We start from the raw sequence: 18,681 nt of genomic DNA, 5'->3' as shown, positions 1-18,681 counted from the left end.
AGTATTTTCACTTTTTAATTTATACATAGACATTGTCATAGCTTTAATACCGAAATACAGCCGATCAGGAGGTAAGAGATATACTTCACTTACCATATCAGACTTGAGTCTGACTCTCCCCCTCCTTCACTGCATTCATCTGAGGTCGCTCCCCCTTCATCGATATTGGGTTCTGATGTACTTTGCCCTTCATAATTTGCCATCAGTGCTAACCCGACATATTCTTGTATCTCGGACTCAGATGATGAACTATCGTCCCAAGTAGCTTTTAGATTTTTGTGCTTCTTGGGTATCTTCACTTTGTCCTTCTTGGGTTCTGGCAATCCTCTTTTAAGTGTCCTTCTTTTTTATACTAGTAGCAACGAACCCTTCTTCTATTTCTTGGATTCTTCTTATTCTGCATTTCTTTAAATTTCTTAGATCGAAAGAATTTTTTAAAATTCCTTACCATATACGCTTCTTGATCTTCTTCTGAATCTGACTCGAGTTCATCCTTCTTGGTTGCATTTAGCGTCATTATCTGACTTGATTCCTTTGTTGTCCCTGCACATCTGGTTTCATGTAATTCAAGAGTAGAAAATAACTCCTCTAGGGTACTTACCTCCAGGTCCTTTGAAATGTAGTAGGCGTCGATGATTGACGTCCATTCTGGAGTTCTGGGAAAAGCCTTGAGTGTGTAGCCTATGGTGTCCCGGTTGGTTACCGTTTCACCAAGATTCTCGAGTCCGGTAATTAACTCTTTTACCTTTGTATGTAGATCGACTACTTTCTCACCTCTTTCCAGACGGATGCTCGTCAGTTTGTTCCGAAGTATATCTCTCCTTGCGAGTTTGGCTTCGGATGTCCCTTCGTGGAGTTCCAAGAATTTTTCCCAAAGTTCTTTAGTCGACGAATAGTTTTCGATGCGGTTCACTTCTTGAGGCGGCGACACACTCAGCAAGTGATATTCCGTCCGGTTGTTTGCAACAGAATCATTTTGTTCCTTCTTTGTCCAAAGACTCTCTTCTTTTTCTTCTCCATTCTGATTCGTAAGAACTACAAAACCATATTTTATAATTAAACGAATTTCGAAATCGATTTTCAGAAATACATCCATACGATGCTTCCAGTGTGTGAAGTCCCGCTCGAATTTTGGTGGAACGATGCTTGGTCCGGCCATTGGATGCTTACTTCGATCGACGGTTAGTCCTTCTGAAGCGTCCTCGCTCTAATACTACTTGTTGGTCCCTTTGGAGGCCGACAAGAGAGAAGGGATGAATTACCCTGAAAAATTAATTCAACCTTTCTCGGATTTTCAACTAAATACAGAACACTTGTAATTAAAAAGACAGAGACTAATAAAGAAAATAGACGCAGAGAAGTTACTTGATTTGCAATCAGAAGATTGCTAATCCAAGGAGAATAAGACACACTATATGAAGATCTCCTTCGGACAGAGTAACCTCTTACAACGTTAACAACACAGAAGAAAAGTAAAGCACTGATAAATGGATTATAAGTAAGTTGTTCTAACTGTGAAAATCAGTGTTATATTTATAACACTGTTCGGGGCGTCTCGAAGGGTTCCGGACGCCCGAGGAATAAAACTTTATCCCTAACGCATCGATCAGCATCCACCTCGTCGTGGATAAAATATTGGTTCCGAGCGCTCGGACCACAATAAAAGCTCCAGGTGCTCGAACCACATAAGTCAACCCAGTTGACTTTTTACGGTTCGGTTCTTTTGCTTTGGTTCAACTCATCTTGATTCGGGTCTTTTGCTCCGGCTCCGCTAGCTTGGGTGATCTCGACCATCCGGAATAGGGCTCACCTGACCTTCTCCTTGAACAACCTTCCTTCCCGATTTCTCATCCCTCGAACGTCGTGTATGTTCTTCTCGTCCACCGGTGTACTCTTCCGCGATCACCTCGTCTCTCGAACGCACCGAGCTCATAGACTCTCTTCCCGTGTCATCTTTCTCGCTAGCCGCGTCTTCTGCTCGACTTCCTGTGTTCTTAAGCTCCTGCACACTTAGACACAAGAGTTAAATCAAACAAAACCTAACTTAATATGTTTAATCACATCAAAATACCTTGGGATTCCAAAAATAACAACTAAAACATCCTTGTGACTACTTAATTGACCTTAAATAAAATGGAACAACCTATTTCAATTTTTTTTATTACTGCTGACCTCCAATTTTTTTAGCACCAATTCTTAGTAGAATAAAAACATAGAAAAAAAAAATCATCTACTTGGCAACAAAGTAGAGAATATGTCCCCTTTGCTATCATTTATTCAATTTCCTTTTTCCCTGGAAACTTTTTTCTTCTTTACCTTCTCCAGGAATTGTAAGGCAGAGCTGAAATTTTGCATGGTAGTAACCCAACTGCGACCTGGTTTATCCATGCTTGAAATCAACCATTCAAAATCTTCTCTTGCCTTCTCAGATAATGGTTCTAAAAACTCGCATTTGGCTAGTATTTCAGGTGTTGGTGCTCCATCGACAAGATTTGTGTCAAGTTTAGGCCTCCCTTTTATGGATTCTCGAGGTCCTGGAAAATGTTCAATGGCGAAGGGAGAAGCTCCTGGGATGACTTCCTGATGGAATGGCAGTGCTCTAGCAATCTGCAAGCAGAACTCTATCCACTGATGGATGAGTGGGGATGGGCCTCTGACTCTTCCGCCAATTTGGTCGGTTTTGAATCTTGTAGCCGAAGGTATAACCTGAAAGGCAAGCAACAAGGTATTATCGACATGTGTGAATGGAATGGAAATGGAGCTATGCAGAATGACAAGTTTGACTATTGTAAGATTGCATATGATCATACCCACAGATCTGCCCAGATACTACTACCCGACTTTGGAACAATCACCGCGACGTTGGACATTCGCTTCGCAACAGGAATAACATCACTGCTCCATCCAACGGCAACCCAGACATCTCCAACACTAAAGGCCTTCAGGTAGTGAACACTGTCAAACACCCGAACCTACAAGAAGCAAAATACAAACCATTGTGCCTCAAGCAAAGGAAGGAGAAGCAGTAATAGGGAAGTAAAGAATTACACAATTTATAGTCAAATAAGACTTGCTATCGACGATTCAGTGCGATAACAATATAACATGCCACCGCTAACAAAAAAATGCATCTCATTGATTTCTGTTGATCATAATTGCAGCAAATGTATAACTGTATCACATTTGCAATTTACCCAGTTTTAACCAGCTAAGTATTCCAAATGATGGTACATGTCCTCAAGGTCAAGGGTGCAGGAGAGGAATACAATGTGTTAAGGGATCAATCTTTGAATGTAATTCTAAATCTAAAGCATTCGATTTTGATTTCAACATGCTCTTATAATATAGCCTACCTCTTTTATATCACATGGTTAAGCTTTCAGACATATCACGTGCCCCAATATAGCGGTGGAAAGCTGCTTGGAAGGTGTAAAATCTCTTCTACTAGAATGAGATGAGAAAGAGTAAAGGATCACAAAGTTTACAAAACAGCATCCGATTTGAGGAGTGAGGACATTATTTCTCTAATTCCAAAAATATGGATTTTTTCTGTCTATTTGAACTACATTTGCACTACATAGATCTTCCATTGAGTTCTACAGATATATGCCTAAATCACTAGTATTCAAGTCACAGCTGCAATAGATCACACTTGGTCCATCCCTTAAGAATTAGATTTATCTATTCGACAAAAGGGAAAAGGCAGTCGGTGTGTTGTCTAAGGAGGCAATCTTTCGGTTCACACTGAACCGTGAGGCATTCTCGGAAGATGTGTTTGATGAATTCCTCTCTTGGCAATATAATAGAAAGAGAGGATACATTATACCACACCCAAAACTAACTTGACAAACTGTTGATTGCATAAGCAGTATTCTTAATGATAAGTACTTGCATGTAAAGATGTGTGTAAACCCCAGTTTCTGTATACACTTAGTGTTTTCCCCTAATTACTTTTGCAAGTAATAACAACCTCCTTTATAGAACCTATATTGCCATTATAACAGAAGACTTTAACTTAGTGGGAGATGGTCCATGGAAGATGGGAGCAAATATTTGGAGGGAAAACATGTTACACACGACCTACAGAAATCCAGTTGTGCAAAAATTATACAATTTCTTAAGTCAATTTTTTTTTTAAATGAACATCAAATATCTCAAATTCACAACCTTTACAGCATACCTGCCTCTGAAGCACTCTTAAGCAACGTAGCACTTCTTTCCTCCCTCCAGAAGCTTGTTTTTCAATGTCTTTGGTGTTGTATGAAGCCCCCATATATTTCAATACTGCACCAATGACCTCCCTAGAAGAATCTACCATTGAAATCTTCCCAGCAAGCTCATCTCTCCATAAATCACTCCAATCCTGTGATAATTCAAGTATCCTAGATCATCATATGAGAGTGAAATTGGAATCATGCAAATTTAATTTCCTTCAAAGAGAAAACATTCATATTCCTAATCTAGATGCAAATAACCAAATGAAGCAGAACAAAAACAGAAATGTATAGCCCATAATAGTACAAAGAATTTCACTTCTCATTATGAAAAATGAATGGAAATAGTGGTGCTCGTGTACTTAAAACACGAATTACCTCAATTGGCTTTAAATTGTGCTTTCTAAATTTGTTTTTCTTGTATGCTATAACCATAGTTCCCCAACGATATGGTGCTCCCCATATACAACCATTAGGATCCAACTCCCCTTTATCATTCCTGCATAAATGAACCTGAGAAACTTTATAAAAATTAAAATACCAATTATGTCAGAAAATACACAGGACAGCTACAAAGCATTTGAAAATTTGACAAATTTTCAAAGACATAGGTCGCCTTTTAGATACTTACAATCGAGAAAAAGGGAAGTAACAAAACTATGAAGGTTCAAAAAATGAACAGACAAAATCAATAGAATTCAAAGAGCAGTGTCTCACCTTCCACTTGTCACTTAAAGTTTTAAACCAATCTTGCTCTTCTATGTGTTTAATGGGCACAATTAAATCCTTGGCGATGGCAAAATTCAGCCAAGAGTCACCAATGGCAATGATGTCAGCTGCCATAGCCGACTTTGGCTGTAAATGACCTTTATCTGAAACTGCTGCCAAATCAGAAAAGATTGATTCAAAACCTCCACGGTACTCAATACTCAGTTTCAATCTCCTTCCTTGGGCTTGAATGAAATCCTGTTTGTAAGAAGAAAACATAAGAGATGATTCCAGGAGTGATTACAAATACTTATATATTTTCTCCAACCAGCTAACAAATACTATATGATTGGTTAAACAAGCTTGTATAAAAGAGTCACCCCATTTGAAGTTGGGCCTCTTCATTTTAATGCAGGACGCTGAACATATAGCATCAATGGTCATTATTGATTTGTAGATATTAAATGCTTAAAGGGAAGAACAGGAGCAACAACCAAAAAAATATTGCACTACCACTCCCGCTCTTTATGCAAGCAAACATTATCAAGCACTAACCTTAATCCATGAAGGCGGTAGGGATCCTCGGAGAGACACGATTTTTAAGGGTACAGTCAAAGCATATGTCTTCGATTTCCAAGCCTCCAATGCTGCCAACAACTCCTCATCCTCAGTTGTATTTTCTACGACCGTGTCAGGGTTCCCCATTTCATGCACTTAAACAATGAAAATTTTGAGACCGTTTGGTCAGGTTCAATGATCAGTTAGCATTTCTAAAACTATATAATTAGATCGAGAATTCTACACCTGAAGAATGGTTCTTTACAGAGAAATCAAACTCAAAATAAAGACGGAAGCAGCAACAAGACGAGATTTTTGAGCAAGCTAACAAATAATTGATGTAAGACAATAAACCCTGCGTACCAGGCACGGCGAGGGCAGTAGGAGGAGCCAATATGACCGAAGCAAGTGCACACGGGCGAGCACAGAAGCCGATGAGGCAGGCAGCGGAAGCGGCAAGGTGGACGACCAGCACCGAGTGCCTCCTAAGGGTTTCGGAGAGAGGAAGTGGCAGAAGAATACGTCGGCACGGAGTGGTCTCAGATTCACCCGACGCGCCTGCGGCAGCGGCAGCGGCGGCTCGCGGAAAGCAGCCATTCCTTGCCTTCCCCGGAGCACTGAACCAGAGGGGGAGAGATGAAGGTGCGAGATGTGGAACGCCGGGGTGGAGAGTGGAAGGGAGCTGCTGGAAGAGAGCCATGGACGGAACGAATTCGTCGGAAGAGAAACCACGAGGTCGATGGGGGAAATGGATTACGAGAGAGATATAGGTTTACCATGGAGCATTTTGTGGCCCATTCCTTATGACAAACATGCAAGTCGGCCTGGCACACCCATTTGACCCTTAGTTACTAGTTAGGCGCACTATGGTTGTGGCCCCGCAGGCTGGGGTCAGCCTAGGCCTAACCAAGTCGTGCTTGATCAGGCGTGAGATTAGTCCAGCATGGTGGGTCGGTCGGTAAAATGCTGCTCATGTTTTAGTCACTCATTGATTCTTTGAATCTAAGTAGGATATACAATTTAAAATCTTAAATCTTAAATTCTAAATTTTAAATCTTAAATCTTAATTCAACTGAACTAATTAAATTAATTAATTTTTTTTTATAATCCATTTACTAAAATTGAACAAATTAAATTGATATGTGAAAGAGAGCCATGGAACGAATTCGTCGCGAGAGAAGCCACGTGGCAGAGAGAGAGAGAGAGCCGAAGGGTTAGTCATCGGTTTCTTTTGAGCCATAGATGGATCTGTGCTAAACCTAATTTGCAATGGAGCATTTCGTGACCCATTCCTTATGCTAAACATTTAAGGTGGTCTGGCACACCCAATTGACCCGAGTTAGGTGCACTATGGCTGTGTCCCCATAAGTTAGGGTCAACCTGGGCCTAATCAAGTCATGCTTGATCCGACGTAAAATTAGTCCCAGCATGGTGGGTCGGATAGTAAAATGTGGCTCAAGTTTTAGTCACTAGATTGTTTGAATATAAGTAGGGTTTAAATTTTAAAATTTTAAATATTAAATTCTAAATCTTAAATCATAACTAAATTAATCAAAATTTTTTATATCTGATTTACTAAAATTAAACAAATATATAAAATTTATTAATCCGATAATCAACTAGAGTAATTAAATTATGTGCACTGCTCCTCTATTATCGGTCATCAATTGAGAGCTCAATTCAATTGTTGTGGAATTCAGATTAATATAGTTAACGTAATAGTCAGAGCTCAATTCAATTGTTATGGAATTCAGATTAATATAGTTAACGTAATAGTCAGAGGTCAATTCTCAGGAATTGACGACTTGGGGTTTATCCCACCATGCGCCTGATACCTGTGTATTTACATATACATCCCTTCATTCCGTGGGACTGACATTAGGGGATCATTAATGTAGCAAATCTACATTTTCTTTTATAGCCTTAAGATTTATATTTATTTTCTCAATTCCCAACATGGGATTATTTAATTTTACCAAACAAACAAAAAAAACAACAAATCTCCAACTTGATAAAAAAAAAAGATTCTCTCACAAAACCAATATTCGATAGTGTCCCAAATTTCAGTTATCAATTCTGAACAATATTGATAAGTCTAAAAATGTTTAAACTTGATTGTAGTTACCATTTTTGTCATCATGTCAGTGGGATTTTAAGTGGTTCAAATATTTTGAATTATAACTCCACCTTCTTTTAGAATCTCATGTATAAAATGATATCGAACATCAATGTGCTTCATCTTGCATGATAAATCTGGTTCTTTGCTAAATGAATAGAACTTTGACTATCACAATGCGCTTTCATGTGCTTATGCTCCATTCCCAATTCATCAAGCAACCCTTGATGCCAAATTGCCTCCTTCACATCCTTTGTAAGCGTCATATACTCTGCCTTTATCATAGACAAAGCAACTATTGACTGTAAGGTGAACTTCCAACTAACTGGTGCCTTTGCAAAAGAAAACACATAATCAGTAGTTGATCGACACTTGTCCAAATCACTTGTATAATTAGAATCACAATACCCAAACTACATACTGACCATCTTACTTGTCCTACTGAAACACCAAACCAACATCTACGGTGTTCAAAATATATCTTAGAATCCATTTCACAGTTTGCCAATGCTCCTTTCCAAGATCATGCATATACCTACTTACAATCCCAACTGCATGTGACATATCGGGCCTCATACACACCATTACATACATCAAACTACCAACAATATTTGCATACAGTACTTTTGGCATGTATTCACATTCTGCATTATTCTTTGGTGACATGGATGCTGTAAACTTGAAATGAGAAGCAAGTGTTAGAACCAGTGCGACCGACAAGAGAGAGGTGAATTGCCTACACAATAAAATTCAACCTTTTCTCGATCGTTGACTTGATTAGATTAGCACAATTAAATTAAGAAAAAATAATTAACATAAAAGAAATAACAACTTAAAAGAGTAGGTAAAATACCAGAGTTTTACTTGATTACAACCTATGTAGTTGTTAATCTAAGATATTGAAAAGCTCACTAAAGAACTCCTTCATTGAAGGCGGAGAAACATTTTACACACGTTAACAGCTTAGAAATGACTAGGAAAGTTAATACTCAAGTCGTTGTATATTTCTTACCTCTAAAGGTCTTTTTATAGGCCTTGAAAAATTTTATCTAAAATTTGAAGGTGCCTTCAGTCAGGCAAGTTTAATCGCTGAAGATAAAATCTTATCTTCGGCCAACAGTCATCCGAAGGCACCTTCAACAGGCTGGAAAGTGTCTTCCCTGAGGCAGATCAGCTCCTTAGCTGATCTTCCTTCTCTTCGAGCAGGTTTCCACTCCGGCTTCTTATCCCTCGTAAACGTCACGCGCGTTCTTCTCGCTCCACCGACATACTCTTCTACAGCTTCTCATCCCTCGGATGCAGCAAGCCCATCAACTCATTTCTTGTGTCATTTTTCTCATCCGCCATGTCTTCTGCTTGACTTTTTACGTTCCTAAGTCCCTGTACACTCAGACGCAATACATCAAATACTGCAGAGCCTAACTTGACTTGTTTGATCATATCAAAATCATCTTGGGGTACCAACAATCTTTCCCGTTTTGATGTGGTCAACCCAAGTTAAGTTAGGGTTAAAAAAAAATTTAAAATAATTGTAATTTATAAACATGAAATAAATAAGCAATATTAAAACAACTAATATGCAAAAAATATACCACCCTAGACTTAATCTAATATTCTCCCCTTTTGATCACATTAAAAATAGGGGTAAAAATTCTAAGGGTTACACAAATGGTGAGTAGCACTTAGAAAAATTCTGGGAATTATTTTTCAAAAAACTAAATTTTTGTAATTTAAAAACTAATTTTAGAAGAAATAATTTTAAAATTATTTTTAATCGTTGACAAATTCTAAATTTTTTTTATAATAATTAAATATGCTTATCCAAAAGAGTGATAAATTTTTTATGAATAAAAGAAATAATATCAACAGTAACAAATTACTTTTAATGGAAGATGAATTTTAAAAAAATGCTTAACAAATAAATTTTGAGCTAAAAAATTCTTACAACTTTTTTCTCAGTATGTAAAATAAAAAATATATCTTTAGAAAAATTAAATTTTTAAAAATTGATTTTTAAAGATTTTTTAATATTAAAAATTAATATTTGGTAAAAAAATTTATAGAAAATTAAATAGTAGTTGAAAATTTTTTACAAAATTTTCTTTGACAGAGAACATAATGTTTTATCACAAAAAATATTTTTTTAAAAAAATAACTCTATAAATTAATTTCATAAATATGATTTTTTGTTAAAAAATTCATAAAAAATAATTTAGAGGACAATTTTTTTTGAAAATTTTCCTACCGATAAGTAATAAAATCTGTTTTCTCTAAAAAATCACAATCTAATTAAGTTCAAATAGAAAGGTTATGAAATAATTTATTTAAAAATAATTTTAAGCATACAATGAAAATATTAACACAAAAAAAATTAAAACATGCATGAAAATTTAACCTAAGCATGATTTGAAATCCAATATAGGTCTCTACCTACTAGATTAATCAGAAATTTTTTAGGAACATTTTTTCATGATAATTTTCTAATTTAACCCTTTTGATATCTAAAATACTAATTTAGTCTTTGATAATTTCTAACCTATTGAACATGTGAGCATGTTGTTGGAATGTATACTAAAAGTCTAGCTTTTTATATAAATATTTACTTAGAAATAAGAATCATATTGGTCAAATATCTACATTTATAAGTTAAGTGTAGTTGTTCGATTAATTTATATTGTAGATAATATGGTGTGTGGTGTCACACACAGAAGATCATGTTATCAATTCCTTATAAATTATAAACAGTAGCTCACGACTTAGATGAAAAGGAACAAACCATTGGAATAGTCGTAGTGTAATTAGGTATTAGTTTATCTTGACTGATAAATTACACTAGTACACTCTGAGTGTATTGAGCAGGACCATTTAAAGTAATTTTTTTTTTATACTGACTTAATAAAAGAACAAGACCTTAATTATTATGGAAGTGTATGCTCTTAATCCTAATATAATAACAAGTACATATATTTAGTATTTATTTCTTTGACTTATCAAAGGGTGAGATTTAGCTCGATAAATCAATAGGCCTGATAAGTTAGGAAATGATATTACTTATAGTGTGTGTTGTTGATTATAGAAGGAAACTGTGTTCTAGTAATTTATGTTGATAATGTCCCCAAGAGGAGCTCATAAGGATTGTCATGTTAAACCCTGCAGGTGGACTTAGTCCAACACGACAATAAGGTTGAGTGGTACTACTCTTAGACTAAGATATTAATTAAAGTGAGTTGTCAGTAACTCAATTAATTAGTGGACATCCGACATCTTAAACACATGGAGATTAACACACTCATGATAAGAAGGAGCCCAAAATGTAATTTGGGATTGGTGCGGTAGTTCAATAATAATTCTTTAATGGAATGAATTATTATTGATGAAATTAAGTTAGGTGTTCAGGGCGAACACGTGAAGCTTAATTTCATCGGGAGACCAAAACCAATTCCTCCTCTTGGTCCCTATTGTACCCTCTTATTAATAGAGTATTATACCCACCTATACCCATCTTTATACCCATCCTAAGGTGGTCGGCCAAGCAAGCTTGGAACCCAAGCTTGGGTCGACCAAGCAAATAAGATGAGTCAAGTTGTGTGGCTGGCCCTAGCTTTAATCCAAGTTTGGTGTGGCCGACCACATTAAATTAAAAAGGATTTTATTTTTAAAATCTTTCTTATGTGGATACCATGATTTTAAAAGAGAGTTTAAAATTTAAATATTTCCTTTTATAGTTTTCTACAAAAGATTAAGTGAAAGGTTTGATATCTTTCCTTATTTGTAGTTAAAAAGGAAGATTTTAATTTTTGATAAAACTTTTCTTTTATGAAACCATCCTCATAATTTTAAAAGAGAGTTTTAAGATTAAATCTTTCCTTTTATAGTTTCTACAAAAGATTAAGAAAAGATTTGATATCTTTCCTTATTTGTAGATTGAAAGGAAGATTTTAATTTTTTGATAAAACTTTCCTTTTATGAAACATGTTCATGATTTTAAAAGAGAGTTTTAAAATTAAAATTTCCTTATTATAGTTTCTACAAAAGATTAAGAAAATATTTGATATTTTTCCTTATTTGTAGATTGAGAGGAAGATTTTAATTTTAAATATAACTTTCCTTTTTGGAAATCATCCACATGTTTTAATAGAGAGATTTTAATTTATAAAATTTCCTTTTATAACCAACCATGAAGGGAAAAATTAATAGAGAACTTTTTATTTTAAAAATTTTCAGAAATAAATTAGGAAGTTTTAATTCTTGTGATTAAAACTTTCCTTGCTTGGAGAATTAGAGGTGGCCGACCACTTTAATAAAAGAAAAGGAAATTATTTTTTATCAATTTAATTTTCCTTTTCATGGCAAAGAAAATAAGGAAGTTTTTATTAAAACTTTTCTTATTTGCCAAGACCAAGGATTATAAAAGAGAGGGAGGGGGTGCCTTCACAATAACAACTCTCTTCTATTTTTCCTCTCTCTTTTCCTCCTTGGTGGTGGCCGGCCCTAGCATCTTCTCCTCCTTTTCTTCCTCCTTTGTGGCCGAACCTCATCAATCTCTAAGAGCTTGTTTTGGTGGCTGGATCTAGCTTGGAGAAGAAGAAGAGAAAGGAGGATTTTGTTTCCTAGTTTTCCTTGGAGCTTGGTTGGTGGTCGAGACTTGTTTTTCTTGGAGAAAGTTGCTTGGCCAAAACTTGGAAGAAGGGCTTGGGTGGTTCTCGTCTCGGTAGATCGTTGCCCACACAACGTCCGAGATAAGAAGAGGAATACGATAGAAGATCAAGAGGTTGTTTCTTACAAAGTAAGGTATAACTAGTAATTCTTTTCCGCATTATACTAGTTTTTCTTTGTATGGATTTTGAAATACCAAACACAAGAGGCTAGAGATTTTAGATTTTCGGATTTGTAATTTGAAGTGGTGTTTTTTTTTGTTTTATTTGTCAATCTTGTGATTCGATTATTCTTTTTGGTTAAACCTAAAGTTATATAAGGAAATTAAATATTGAATTTCGTTAAGAGGCTTTGTCGAGGCAATGGTGGATGTTCCCATACCCAAGAAGGCCAAGTGCCTCGCCATGTTTGACCTGGGAGTCGATTTTCGAAATAAATATTTAATTAAATTTGTAACCTAGGTGGATTTAGATCTATAATGTTAAGTATCATTTGCGATCCAAGTCTAAACCACTAAGAACAGATAAGTTAAATTTGGAATCAATAATGTTAAGTTTCGTTTGTGATTCCGAATCTAATTTCTAAAGAACACAATAGGTTGTTAGGAAAGATTCGACACTTATACAAAAAATTTTGTACAGTGGAACCGGTACGATCTTCCTAGGACCAACCAACACATGTTGCCTTGTTTAATTTTTCTAATTGTTCTTTTAATATTTTATTTTTTAATTTTCAAATTATCAAAATCTTCTAGTCTACATGCATTTGCTAATGTTAACTTTAACTTTATATTTTCTTTTTCTAATTTAACCATATTTCTAATAAGCATTTTAATAAATTAGTATGATTATTCAGAAGATAAAGCACATACCTCACTTACCTCGTGCTTTGATACTCCTTCATCGATGCTTTCTTCTGATGGCACTCCCCTTTCGTCAATGCACATCTTTGATGTACTTTCTATTGGTCCGGTTATCACTAATGGTCTAACTCAGATTTTGATGAATGACAAAGTATGTTAAGTTAGTTTTGTTGTGATCTAACACTTTAACTGAGTGTGCAGGAGAAATCCAGCTAGATCAACGGGTCGACCAGATAGTTGGTGCGAAGTCCAGATAGGTCGACGGGCTAACTGGATATCTAGCACGAAGCCCAGCTAGGTCGACGGGCCGACCAGATTGTTGGCACAAAGCCCAGCTAGCTCAAAAGGCTGACTGGATAGCTAGTACGAAGTCCAGATAGGTCGACGGGCTGACCGGATGTCTGACAGGTAAGTTAAGATAAGTCACTAGAGGGGAGTGACTTGGTGAGGACGCGTTCCCAATTAGGGAACTTAGGCGTCGATCCAACTTAGAACCATTTCAGGAATCTAAGTAGAGATTGTGACTAGATTCTGGTCTCGTTGAGATGAAATCTAATTACTACTCTGTTTGAATATAATTGTGCTAATACTTTATTTTGCAAGGTAGTATAAATTGTATTTTGTCTCGGACTAACATTTTCTTGCAGGAAAAAGGTGTGCTGGAAAATGATGGTCCAGGTGCTCGGATGGTCCAGGCGCCCGAAACTGGTCCAGGTGCCCAGAAGGCAATTTCTATCCTGACAGCTAGGAGCGCGCCGATTGGTCTGACGATGTCACGGTCCAGGCACTCGGAGCACTCCTATAAAAGAAGGCCTCCACCAGAACTTTGGAATAACAACTTCTGCTACGACTACTCTATTGCTCACTACTCCTGCGACACTGTGAGACTTATAAAATACGACACCCAAATAATAATAAAATAATAAGGTTATTTGAGGAATAATTTTAAGGGATTTTTTAGGATTTTTTAGAAATTTTTATGGAATTAATCGGAGCTCGTACGACGTATTTAGAGGGGATGCACTTATAGGCTCGAGAAAAGCCTGTTTAGAATACCCAGAGGTGGGAGCTGATTAAGGAATCAACTTAGGGTTTAATTGTACTAAATATAAGTATTTCTATAAAAGCTCCTCCAACCCTAATTTGCTTACCCGACACCACCTCCCCCTCTTCATCGCCAATCTTTACTAAGCCCTCATCCCGCGACACCGCCGAACTCCTTTCTTCCCCGAGCCCTCACCTCGCACCTCCAGCCTCTCCTCCTTCGCTGAACTCCTTCCTTCCCTCTCCCTCTCGCGAGTTCCCGTTCCCTAGCCTCTGTTGACTCCGCCCTTCTCTCCCGATTCTCCCTCTCGCGTATTTCTTTGTGATTTCTGCTGTGTTTATTTCCAGCCGTGTGGGCTATTATTAATTGCGTGGTTGTTTTCATTTTGTCCATCCGGGTAAACTGAGTATATTATCTGCGTGGTTGTTTCTATTTTTTGTTCCAGCCGAGTGGGCTGAATATATATAACTGCATGGTTGTGAATATATATTCTAACCGTATGTGGCTGATGCATTTTGTATATATGTATGCTTGAGATTGTCACCAGTACAGAGGAAATACTGTCAGATTTTTGTCTGGCAGGGACTCCTCTGGAGGCGTGATAATTTAGTGGTATCAGAGCATAGTTCGAATCAATTGTTGGGTTTTGGTGTTTTTAAGATTTCGATCTTGTTTCGAGTTATTACTTTTCGAGTTAATCTGATACCAATTCAATGGTATCAGAGCTAGGTTTATGATATATGTTTTTTTTGTGTTCTGAATTTTCGAGTTAATCTGATACCAATTTATTTGGTATCAGAGCAGGTATTCGATGGCTAGTTTTTTACGATCTGGATTTTTGAGTTAATTTGATACCAATTTATTTGGTATCAGAGCATGGTTCGAGTCAAATGTTGGGTTTTATGTTTTTGAGATTTCGATCTTATTTTGATTTATGATTTTTCGAGTTAATCTAATACCAATTTATTTGGCATCAAAGCATAGTTTTACGATACCTATTTCGGTGCTTCGGTTTTCTTTTCGTGATTTGGTTTCTCGATGTGACTTTTTTAGTTTTGGGACCAGGCAGCGACAGGAATCTCCAAGCCATAGGAGGTATGTTGTATACTGTTATCATACAATTCCGTTGTTACTTGACTAGTTGTTTATACCATGTATGACTTGTGTTGTGTCAGTCATTAGTTAGATTCATCAAACACTACTAGAGAATGGGGATTACAGTCTCATGGGATTTCTTTTTCCATACCACCAGTATTATTAGTTTATATTATCACTAATTGGGTAGTGGATGATATCTGCTAAATGTCATGTTGCTTCGGTTACTAGAGGTCCACTTTACCTTTGTTGACTTGGTCAGTGGAAGACTGATCCATTCTTGTTAGTGTAGTTAGTAGAGTACTGAGTTACTTTTATTAGTTCTGTTTGTCACGCCCGTAGAGGAGTCTCTGCCAGACAAAAATTCGATAGCATCTCCCCTGTACCGGTGACAATATGAAGCATACATACATACAAAATACATCAGCCACATATGACTGGGATATATACACAATCACGCAGTTATATAATCAGCCCACTCGGCTGAAATAAGAATAAACACAACCACGCAGTTATATATATTAAACAACTCACACGGCTGAAAGTAAAACACAACGAAAATCACAAATAACGATCACACAACCACAATACAACCAACTGTGAGCCGGCTCGGCTTGACACGACAACCACCACATCAAACCAAATATAAGATACTACAAAGCCAAACTCCATATAAAAGATACAAATACACGAATAAGTACAAAACAAAATTAAAGAGTATAGAAGCACTAACGGTATGGGAAGCTCGGTGTGACATGAGACTGGCGGATAGGATCTCCAGGCGACTCCATAAATCCTTTACCTGCTACCTGGCGAAATAACCAGTTTACGGGGTGGTGAGTACTCAAACTCAGTGGGTAATAGATAGATAGTAAATGAGAATAGTAAAGAACTAGAGATATAAAGGTATACAGTCTCATAGGAAAAATTGTAGATATTACAGGGATATCATAATAAGTGTCCATACCTGAAACCATATCCTAGGCTAGTAATAGAAGGTCAGATGTAGCAAAGACCTGCTACAATACTACTCATAACTACATGGGTAACATGTGAGGTATATACTTATTAACAATAAGTAAGCCAGTGTCTAAACACATACCACAGGTATATAACTCAACATAAGTAAGCAACAACAATATAAGTAGGCAACGACAAAATAAGTATGCAACAACAGTATAAGTAAGCAACATAAGCATAAGTATAATAACAACAACGTATGCACGGATAGTCATCCCGTCCACCTCTTTGCACCACGACCCATGTATGGTCGAGAGGCTGGATCGATTACAACTGTACGACACTCCAGCCGCCACTACTCTTGAGTGACCGAGTGGACAGTTTGTATAGTAGCTATCTAGCTACATAGCAATAGGGCCCCTGCTGCTCACAACTCCAGCCGCCATTACCCATGAGTGACCGAGTGAGTGCACGATAGAACAAGCGACATGCTCCAGCTACCACTACCCATGAGTGGTCGAGTGTGTTGCTCTGACCAACGACCCTCTCAACCATAAGGGAGACATGGTCGTTGACATGCATGCAATGACATGATGCATAAAATGCAATAGTCATCATATATATATAAACAGAAAACAAGCATGCTACGTGAAGCCAGCATGCTCAGTAAGGTATGTAAACATACAATATTCAAAGCAAGTAAACATGGTATCCAGTATCCACATATCCAATATCTACTATCTAGTATCTGGTATCTGCTAAATATCATAGATAGCAACAAGAGACTATATATATACAGAAACGAGTAGCTCAAAGATCGAGTGGATAAGTATCAAGCACGGAAAAAATATGAATGGAGTCAAGATAGATACAATAGCTATCCAAATGTATAAAGCTCATGAACTAGAGTCAAAATACTAAAGAGATAAAGCAAGAAGTATCCGCCTTTATACGTAGATCGAGTCAAACCATCCCATGTCGAGACGCTCGTCTCGACTAAAAGTCCTGCAAATCCATGACATATAAATTTAACTAATTTCATATAAATTAAATAGCTAAATCAAATCTCCTAATCTATTAAGGGTAACTATAAATCGAATATGATCCTCGATTAACCACCTAACTAGAGTTAAGTCAGCTTAACTCTAATTAATCCACCATCCTCCTTAGACTAGGTTTAATCTCTCTAATTAACCCTAACCATTCCACAACTCAATTAGATTAAGTTTATATATGCATATCTCCTAAAACTCACCCAATTTCATACTCATTCAAATGGTCACTCATATCTAATCATTTAATCCCTTGACCCAACTACTAGCCATCATGAATCAAACCAAACTCACCCAAATTTGGAAGATAGTCGGTGATCCATAGCCTAAGATGTGCTTGCTGCCGGAACTAAAACTGGAGCTACAATAGCTGATTCAGCACTGCACACATTCCAAACCAATTAACATAATCTTAATCACTTCATAACCATCACAACTTACTCTAATTTTACTCCACAGTCACCTAGTGAAAGGCTTCCGTTGTAGTAGTGTAGATTACGGAGTTCCCCACTTGGAACCAGTAGCGGTCTAGGCAGCCCTCGAGTGTAAGAAGAAGTAACGACGAGGTAGAACTGTTTCGGTGGCCCTGAAACAACATTTCTTGCACTTGTGTGGCCGGAGATGGGAGAGGATCGCCCTGCCGGCAGTGGCTCAGCTCTCCTCCGGTCATCTAGTACCCTAGTAGAGAAGGTGATGGACCTCCCTGGTACAAGATCCAGTGAAGAAGAGGTGGTGTACCTTTCTGATGCAAGAACTGATGCTCCTTTCCGATTCCACAAGCAAGGGAACGAAATTTCCCTAATACCCTTGTTGATTCTCCTTCTCCTAGAGTTGGCGATGCGATCAAGCAAGGCAGCTAGAAATGTAAGGCATCAGCGTTCTTTGGTCAGTTCTCACGGTGACTGGCGACCGGCGTCGGCTGTGGTGATCGACAACGGCACAGAGAAGAGGGGATAGAGATAGCTGCGGCGTCGGGTGAGGAGGAATGCAACGTCGCGATGGAGAGGAGGCGACATCGGCGATCAGGTGAGGGCAAATCGCGAGAGGCACGGGAAAGAAGAGAGATTGGGACGAGGAGAGAAGTTCGGGCAGTGCGAGTTGGCTAGGGCACGATCAACTTCCATATTTGGGTATTTCCAAACAGACTTTTCCCATGCCTATTATTTTATCCCCGCAAACTACCTCATACGAACTCTAACTAAATCCTAGAAGATTTCTAAAAAATTCCCAGACAATCCAATAAAATTATTTATCAAATAAACTTATTATTTAATTATTATTTGGATGCCGTATTTTACATTCTCCCCCACTAATAAAAATTTGGTCCCCAAATTTAATGCTCAACTTAGGGATCATCATCCAAGGGTAACAACCAAGTAACATACTCATATACCACTCCATCCAAGTATCATAAC

General features: G+C 37.3%; 1 protein-coding gene across 2 annotated transcripts; it reads right to left on the bottom strand.

The window, feature by feature from the left end:
* Positions 1-1,340: 1,340 nt before the first annotated feature.
* LOC122001766 lies at positions 1,341-6,259 on the bottom strand. Of its 2 annotated transcripts, none has more exons than XM_042556672.1 (8): positions 5,844-6,259; positions 5,478-5,635; positions 4,932-5,180; positions 4,593-4,727; positions 4,181-4,363; positions 2,811-2,972; positions 2,317-2,706; positions 1,341-2,002 (listed from the first exon to the last, which is right to left on the bottom strand). In XM_042556672.1, the coding sequence occupies exons 1-8, from the start codon at positions 6,178-6,180 to the stop codon at positions 1,772-1,774; spliced, it is 1,845 nt and encodes a 614-aa protein (XP_042412606.1). In that variant the 5' UTR covers positions 6,181-6,259; the 3' UTR covers positions 1,341-1,771. The 2 variants fall into 2 exon arrangements, with proteins under 2 accessions (XP_042412606.1, XP_042412607.1); XM_042556673.1 differs by having other exon boundaries at positions 1,862-2,009; positions 5,844-6,258.
* Between the last annotated feature and the right edge of the window lie 12,422 nt (positions 6,260-18,681).

The sequence above is a fragment of the Zingiber officinale genome, chromosome 7A (genome assembly GCF_018446385.1).
Source record: "Zingiber officinale cultivar Zhangliang chromosome 7A, Zo_v1.1, whole genome shotgun sequence".
NCBI classification, from domain to species: domain Eukaryota; kingdom Viridiplantae; phylum Streptophyta; class Magnoliopsida; order Zingiberales; family Zingiberaceae; genus Zingiber; species Zingiber officinale.
This window is presented reverse-complemented; position numbering and strand designations above follow the sequence as displayed.